Raw genomic sequence first — 8653 nt, forward strand, 5'->3', positions numbered from 1 at the left:
GGGCTGGGTGTCCCGGGGAGGGCCTGGAAAGCGAGAGGGAGGCTGAGTCTCCGCCCCCCACCCCGCCCCGCAGGCCTGCAGGTGGTCCTCAACTCCATCTTCAAGGCCATGCTGCCGCTCTTCCACATCGCCCTGCTGGTGCTCTTCATGGTCGTCATCTACGCCATCATCGGCCTCGAGCTCTTCAAGGGCAAGATGCACAAGACCTGCTACTTCATTGGCACGGGTGCGCCGGGGGGCTGGGCCTCAGGGCGGGGCGGGCTGTGTCTCAGCGCCCAGACGGAGCTCTCCCGAGTCCAGGCGGGAGGCCCGGCCCGCACCTCCACCCCTGGCGCCTCCTTCTGCAAAGTGATCCACAGCGTGCCTCGCAGCCTCGGGTCTCCAGAAGCCTCGCCTCCAGGGAGGTCTGCCCGGAGCTGCTGCCCGCAGGCGCCGCTGTGCCTACCCATATCCGTGGATCCGTGTCTGGATCCTTACCCACGCCCCGGAGCCTCCCTGCGGTCTGCACCGCACGCTCCCGCTGGGCTGTCCTCCTTCCCAGTCTTGTTGAGACGCCCCCTCCCGTTCCCGCCTGGGGCTCACTGCTCTCGCCGCCCGCCCTCAGACATCGTGGCCACGGTGGAGAACGAGAAGCCGTCCCCCTGCGCCCGGACGGGCTCCGGCCGCCCCTGCACCATCAGCGGCAGCGAGTGCCGTGGCGGGTGGCCCGGCCCCAACCACGGCATCACCCACTTCGACAACTTCGGCTTCTCCATGCTCACCGTGTACCAGTGCATCACCATGGAGGGCTGGACCGACGTCCTCTACTGGGTGGGTCTGGGCCCGGGCCCGCCGGCTGTCCCCTCACCCGTGGGCTCGGCCGTTGGTGGGCCTGCCAGTCCTGGCCCCTGGAGGGCCCGCTGCTCCCCTCCCCTCCAGCATCCCAGTGGGAGGGTTGGGGTACCACCTGTGTCCGCAGCCCCAGGAGCAGTGAGGGTGGAAACCAGGAGCTTGGTGGCTTCTGTCTCAGCTCCTGCCTTGTCCCCAAGCCTGGCTGTAAGTGACTCGCCCCTCATGGCCAGGAATCTCAGATTTCCTGAGGGAGGAAGGGCCCTGCGAGTCTCTCTCCTCACTGCTGGGCAAGGCTGCTCTCCCATAAAAAGGTGATTGGATATCAGATCCCTCGTCTGTAGAATAAAAATACCGGCTCCACAATCGGGTAGTTAGATGGTTAGTGAGTCTGTTAACTGGGTCCCCACAGTGCCAACACACACCCAGTGTGTGGTCCTCCTGTTGAGAAGGTTCTTTATTTGGTGTTACTCAGAGCTATTTGATCCTCCAGCAATGGAAGGCATGATCCCATTTTCTGGATAAGGAAACTGAGGCTCAGAGAGGTTCGGTGACTTGGCCTCTGGTGGCTAGTGAGCGACATGGCCAAGACTGACCTCTAACCCCCCCGGATCCAACCCCGGAGCCTGGCCACGGGGTGACGCTGCCTATGGGGGACAGTGGTAGAGCTGTCAAATGCTTTGCATACGTAAAGCACTCGTGTGACTGGCTCTCGTGAGCTCAGATCATGGGAACCAGTTATGAAACTTTTCAGAGGATTGTCACACATGTTGTTTCGCCTGTGACCAGCCTATGAGGGGCGATCTCACATTGTCAGTCCAGGAGGCACTGGGACAGGGCTCAGAGATGCCGGGGACTCATCGCAGCCACAGGTGGTTCCTGAAGGAGCCGGCCGAGTGCAGGCTGAGGCTCGGAGTGTTTCTACTCGGAGAAATCTTGGCTGGAAAGGAGGCTGGAGGCGGCCTGCAGGACGGGGTCCAGGCAGGGAGCCAGGTGGTTGGAGGGAGGCAGAGCTCTGTCCCACCGGCCAGGTAGCCATCAGCCAGGCCCCAGTGCTGCATCCTCAGGCTGGACCTGGGTGGCCAGGTGCCGCGAATGGGCAAGCTTTCGGAGGGCCTGGACCCGCACACCGGGGACTCACACCCGTGTCTGGACCAGGTGAATGACGCCATCGGGAACGAGTGGCCCTGGATCTACTTTGTCACCCTCATCCTGCTGGGCTCCTTCTTCATCCTCAACCTGGTGCTGGGCGTCCTGAGCGGGTGAGGGGCCAGAGGCAGCTGCGGGGGAGTGGAGGGGGAGAAGGAGGGGCGGGGAGGGAGAGAGGGAAGAGGGCAGGGGGTGTGACTTAGAATGCCCATTCCTCCCCGGGTCCCCTTAGCCGGGAGCAGGCTCCCCACTAGCAAGGAAGAGCGAAGATGCAGGGAGAGCTCCCCTTTCCCCACCCCCTCCCTCCTCCTTGAGCCTTCTTCCATCCTCACTTCCTTCGGCCCCTCTGCGTGAAGCCCCCAAGATCCCGGCCGGCAGCCCCTGGAGGTGCAAGGTCTGAGGCTCAGCTCCAAGAATGGCCTCCGGGCTTAGTGCGCAGACTGGGGCAGGAGGCCCCGGTTTAAACCCTTGTGCTGCTGCTTGCTGGCTGTGTGACCTTTGCTAATTCCTTAACCCCTCTGTGCTTCAGGGGTCACCTCTGTCACAGAGGAATAACGTCAGGGCCTGCTTCACAGGCTGGCTGGGAGAACGCACGGGTCCATCCCTATAACAGACTTAGAGCAGAGGCCGGCACACCACGGGCACTGCATGCTCGTGGTCATGAAGTGGTCACAGCGCCGCCGTGACTCATCCCAGTAGGAAGCACTTGTCAGATCCCAGTGTTGCAAGTATCACTACCTTGAAATTATGATGGTTTTTAGAACTGAGGCTAGATATTGCAGTTCATGAATTACTAAAGAATCATTTGTTCAGCTGCTAAGTCAGGTCCAACTCTTTGTGACCCCACAGACTGCAGCAGGCCAGGCTTCCCTGCCTTTCACCAACTCCTGGAGTCTTACATGTAATTTCAACACCATTTCTTTATGTCTCAACAACTACATTTTCATACCACTGGTTCCGTCGTCAGGCTCTGGTTTCCAAATGAAACACTTTACAACACTGCCCGAAATGGAGCATTTTCCCCATGGTTCTGAGGAGGGACCCACAGCTTTCACAGGAGCCCCGAACGGACCGGGACACAAGGTGGCCAAGAACCCCTCTTGGACCCTGCCCGGCAGTGTGAGGGTGCAGGTGGTGTGAGCAGACCCTCAGGCTGGCTGCCCCCGCCCTGCCCGGAGCCTTCCCCGCCCCTGGAGTCCCCCATCCCACTGCTGCACCCTGGTTTCTTCGAGGCCCAGGAGCCCCCACCCCGCCCCTGAAGCCTTAGGTCTGTAAGCAGAACTAAATCCGTCAGGCGGCCTACAGGGCCAGGGCTGCAGGGAAAACCCGTGATTCGAGGCAGCTCTCGGCCTTCCCCAGGCAGTACACTGACTAGGGCCAGACCAGGAAGTCAGGCCAGACTTCACTGGGGCTCCTCACCAGCTGCAGGAGGCAGCAACAAGCCAGAGCCTCCTTCGCTGGTTCCTGGGGTGGGATGAACGTCCCGGTGTGCCCAGGGGCTGGGCCGCAGGCGGTGCCGAGGGGGTGTGCCCAGCCCTCGTGGTGTTGAGTATACGGGGCACGTGCAGTAACCTGCCGCTCCGGCTCCCCAGAAATGGCAGCAGGGGCGGTTTTTTCTTTGTCTTTGTGTCTTTTGGTCCAGAGTTTGCCCCAGCTGCACATGCAGCAGGTTTTTTTAGTCCCGTGTAGTTGCTTTGTATCTTGTTGCTGGAGGAGAGGCGTGTCCATGTGCAAGCAGTGTGCAAAAGGTCACAGGTCCCAGCCTGTCTCGGGAGGGTCCAGGCAGTTCTGTTAGGCAGTGGATGGTCATGCCACTAACCCCTGCCCAAGGTCACCCAAGACGAGGCAGGAGGAATGAGATGGGATGAGAAGGAACAATAGAGGGGGGCACGTGCGCCAAGCATCCTGGAGGGCGGGGCAGGGGGGAGTGCTGCCCTCGGCCCCGGAAGGTCCCCAGACCCCCGCGATACCCAGACCAGGAGGATGGGCATGTCCAGCCTCAGAAGGGGCTCAGTGACCCAAGAAACTCCATCCCTGCAACTGGTTCCTCCTCCTCCTCCTGCTCCCCGGCCCCCTGCAGGGAATTCACCAAGGAGCGGGAGAAGGCCAAGTCCAGGGGGACCTTCCAGAAGCTGCGGGAGAAGCAGCAGCTGGAGGAGGACCTCCGGGGCTACCTGAGCTGGATCACGCAGGGCGAGGTCATGGACGTGGATGACTTGAGAGAAGGTGGGAGCCATGGGCAACAGTCAGCACCCCGTCCCAAGCTTCCCTCGCGCCGGCCCCCAATAAGGGCATCACCACGCCCTGCTCCCCCACAGCCCCAGGGCTTGATGAGCAGGACTGAGGGCCCCACTTTGCAGATGAGGAAGCATGGCCCCTAGAGGGCAAGCCTGGTGCCTGCAGGTGGAGGTGGCCAGGTGGGCCCAGGGCCCGTCCAGAGCACTGACTACCAAAGTACCTCGCGGCCCCCAGGAACCACCCTCCCGACGGTGCAGGCTCTCTGGCTCCTGGGAATCAGGACAGCGCAGAGGGAGGGGTCCAGGCCCACACAGGGCCGCTATCCCAGGTGTCCCTGGTCTGTGCCCTTTCCTGGTGCGTCCAGCCCAGAGGGGAGCCTGGCCACCCGTGCCTCTCTGTCCCCAGGGAAGCTGGCTCTGGATGAAGGCGGCTCCGACACGGAGAGCCTGTACGAAATCGCGGGCTTGAACAAAGTTATCCAGTTCATGTGAGTGTCTGCCCGGCTCCGGGTCCCCCCAGCCCCAGTCACCCACCGTGGGTAGCTTCTGGGTCACGTTCCTGAGTGCGGGAGGAGGGCATTGAGCAGATGACCTATTTCCACATCACGTGAGGGAGACACTGGGAGCCAGTGGGGTAATTAGTCCCGGGAACCTCTGCTCCAGCAGGGGAGGCCGCAGCGTCGCAGGCCTCTGGGGCAGGGGGCTGGAGCCCTGGCGCCTTTGTCTCAAGAGGACCGTGAGTTTGTTTGATTGGCTGCTTCCAAATTCACACACAATTGTGACTTTGAGAGATCCAACAATAGAGAAATGCACCAAAGAAAAGATGGAGTCCTTGCTGCCCTTCAAAGAGGTAACCATGGAAACGGATTTGCATCCCTCCAAGGCTGCTTCTACGCATTCATCTCTCTGACACACACATGCACACATGTGCGCACACACACATACACACACGAGTTTTTTACATGACAGGGTTTCTCATGTTAACCACGGTCACTTCGGAACCAACAAAAGGACCCAACACACAGGAGGGCTTGCTGGATAAATGATATGATCCACCCATAAACTGGAAGCTGACATCCTAAATTTAGAATGATCTATTTAGGGCAAATTTATACACACGAAAACTTGTTTTAAAAAAAGACTTTCTTTTCTCGGAGCAGTTTCAGATTCACAGCAAAACTGAGCAGAAGGTGCAGAGACTGCCCACCTGCCCTCCCCTTGATCATGCCCGGGGCCCCTGCCATCAGCACCTCCACCAGATGGGCCGTTTGTCACAACTCAGGAACCTGCGTGGACAGCATCACCACCCCGAGTCCAGTTTATGCTGGGGCTCAGCCTGTGTCTGATGATGCACACCCACCATTATAATATCATGCGGAGTGTAGCTGCCCTAAAAAGCCTCTGCTTCTGCCTATTCACAGCTCCACCTCCCATCCCTGGCAACCTACCACTGAGCTCACTATCTCCAAAGTCTTGCCTTTCCCAGAATGTCACAGTGTGCGATCTCAGGCAGGCTCTTTTTACTTAGTGACACGCAGTTAAGGTCCCTCTGCAGCTTTGCAAGGTGTGACAGCTCACACACACACCTTCTGGCAGTAGATCTTTGAACATAAACTATTCCACAGCATGAATATGTCATAGTCTAGTTAATCTGTCCAGTTTGGGGCAGTACAAACTGTGCCGAAGGGAACATTTGTGTGTAAGAGTGAACGTCTCTGCCCGGTGGATTCCTAGAAAGACTTGCTGGGTCAGAGGGCATGGAGATGCTGAACCCCGGTAAACGCTGCACGAAGGCTGTGCCAGAGATGGAGGTGCCATTTCTGTGAACCCTCCCCAACACCAATATGACCAATTTGCTAAAGAACTGACTTTATGACCAGCGAAACGGGGCATCCCAGTGTGGCTCTACTTAAGATGGAAACGTATGGAGCCCTACTCTGGGCCTGGCACTGCGCTAAACTCAGCACCTGTGTTGTCTCTAGTGACCCCCAAGGTCAGCATCGCTGCTGTTCTCCTCTGAAATGTGAAGATATTTGCTCTAGGAGGCAAGATTTGCCACCTGTCTCTGCAGCTCACATTCTTGTCTCCTCTGGTGTAGCTGGAGGAGGGAGTGGGTGGTCAGACTAAGTGTGACCAGAGCGGCCTGAAGGCAGCCCCGGGGGAGGTGGGGGCTCTGGTAACACAACCTTTTCCCCTCCCTCCGTGCCTGCTTCTCAGCCGACACTGGAGGCAGTGGAACCGCGTCTTCCGCTGGAAGTGCCACGATGTGGTGAAGTCCAGGGTCTTCTACTGGCTGGTCATCCTGATCGTCGCTCTCAACACACTGTCGATCGCCTCAGAGCACCACCACCAGCCTCTCTGGTTGACCCACCTGCAAGGTGAGACACGTGACTGGCGGCCAAAGCCAATGGTGCCTCAGGTTCTGTGAAGTCAGTTAGACGTTGACATCATTTTCCAGGAACTCTAGTGGTGGCCCTCTCTTCCTCGTGGCATTACCAGGGGAAATATTAATAACAGCAGCACACTGGGGACCCACCAGGTGCTTGCCAGGTGCCTGGGCAAATGATCACAGACACAGCTATTGGATGGCCCGGTGAGCAGTGACTGAGCGCTTCACACATCCAAGTTCATTCGAGTTCTACTCCATACACAGCAGCCTCTCACCAAGTGTTCAGAGCATACACGCTCTATGTAAGGCCAAGGAAAGAACGCAGGGAACACAGAGAAGGAAGGTACCTCTCCCACCTTCAAGGAGCTTCCTGAGCCAAAGAAGAAGACAGATATTGATGAGTGATGTCAGGTCAAATAGGGAGGGCAACGATGGAGGGAAATGTAAGGGGAGGATTACAGAGGAGGGGAGGCTGGATGGGAGAAAGACACTCGGGTTAAAATGATGAAAAAGATAAAAGAAGGAAAACTGCTAGAACACTATCTTTTTCTGTGGGGAGGAGACAGGAAATAATGTTACAGATCAGATGCATGTATGCGTTCATCCATCTATTCGTCTATCCACTCATCCATCAATCAATCCATGCATCTGTCCATCTGTTCATCCATCCATCTAACCATCCACCCATCCACACATCCATCCATCCATCTAACCATCCATCCATCCACTCATTGCAGCCAACATTCTTGAGAACTCCTTAAGTGTGTTAAGCATTGTTAATGCGTTGTCAATAACCAATGTAGACAAAATGTGAACACTATCCACCAAGAGGGGTCAGAGATGAATTTGAGGTCCCTGGTCTATGCAGATAAGTGAATGGCAGTGCCACTTGCTGAGATGGGGAAGACAGTCAGTGACCAGGTATTTTTTTGGGATGGGAGAAGACAGGCAGTCCCCATCAGCTTAATCTTGGGCATGTTGAGTTTGAGGTTCCTTTGAGACATCCCAGTGAGACGTTGAGGAGACAGATGCAAATTAGGTCTGGGAGCCAGTGGAAGGTCTGGGTTGAAAAGTCAGAGTCCGGAGTCACCATCAGGCATGATAATCGAAGCTTGGCCTTAGAAGGCATCACCAGGCCCCCAGAGGACGGTGTGCACTCACGTGCTCAGCTCAAGTGCAGCACTCAGGGGGGGTGGAGGTGCCTCTGTAGAGGGGCACAGGAGAAGAAGGGTACAGGAGAAGAGGGGCACAGGAGAAGAGGGCACAGGAGAAGAGGGCACAGGAGAAGAGGGGCACAGGAGAAGCTGGAGGAATCCTAGGGGGGTGTGGTGTCCAGGAGGCAAGGGAAGCGAACATTTTAAAAGGCCAGAGGGGACTTCCCTGGCAGCCCAGTGCTTAGGACTCTGCCCTTCCCCTTCAGGGGACATGGGTTCGCGACCCCTGGTTGCTGTGTTTCTGGGAGGTCAAGGAAATGGGGTCAAAATGCCTGCGGCTTGATTGCTGGAGTGAGGAGGGCGGGCCTGCCAAACGCGGTACAGTTTACCTTGTTAGAATCTAGGCTGTGTCCCTTCAGTGGGGAGGATTCACCAGGTTTTACTGGATCTGGAGGGCAGGGAGAGCAGGATGTCCTGGAAACGCCGCGGGGAGGGTGCCGGGTGTGGGGCCCTTGTGTCGCTGGAAGTGGAGGGTCACTGGGGGCCTGGCCCAGGCGGGATGCGCAGGGCAGTGGCGCTGAGCTGCGCGGGCCGCCCTGCAGACGTGGCCAACCGGGTGCTGCTGGCCCTGTTCACCGTGGAGATGCTGATGAAGATGTACGGGCTGGGCCTGCGCCAGTACTTCATGTCCATCTTCAACCGCTTCGACTGCTTCGTGGTGTGCAGCGGCCTCCTGGAGATCCTGCTGGTGGAGTCGGGTGCCATGTCGCCCCTGGGCATCTCGGTGCTGCGCTGCATCCGTCTGCTGCGGATCTTCAAGATCACCAAGTGAGCGGGGGCGTGGTCCCGGCGCCCCGCCCCTCCCCCGCTCCTCCCTCCTGCCTCCCTGCCCCGCC

The 8653-nt window shown here is 58.2% G+C and overlaps 1 protein-coding gene across 1 annotated transcript in view; it reads left to right on the forward strand.

Annotated features, from left to right (window-relative positions):
- The window catches only part of CACNA1S (calcium channel, voltage-dependent, L type, alpha 1S subunit), a 57778-nt gene that overhangs the window by 17775 nt on the left and 31350 nt on the right, over positions 1-8653 (forward strand). Inside the window, 7 exon segments of the mRNA XM_010831129.1 lie at positions 74-226; positions 605-810; positions 1987-2090; positions 4058-4203; positions 4621-4702; positions 6432-6592; positions 8360-8585. Coding sequence (XP_010829431.1) covers positions 74-226; positions 605-810; positions 1987-2090; positions 4058-4203; positions 4621-4702; positions 6432-6592; positions 8360-8585 — 1078 coding nt within the window.

The sequence above is a fragment of the Bison bison genome, unplaced genomic scaffold (assembly GCF_000754665.1).
Source record: "Bison bison bison isolate TAMUID 2011002044 unplaced genomic scaffold, Bison_UMD1.0 scf7180017864524, whole genome shotgun sequence".
In the NCBI taxonomy this organism is placed as follows: domain Eukaryota; kingdom Metazoa; phylum Chordata; class Mammalia; order Artiodactyla; family Bovidae; genus Bison; species Bison bison.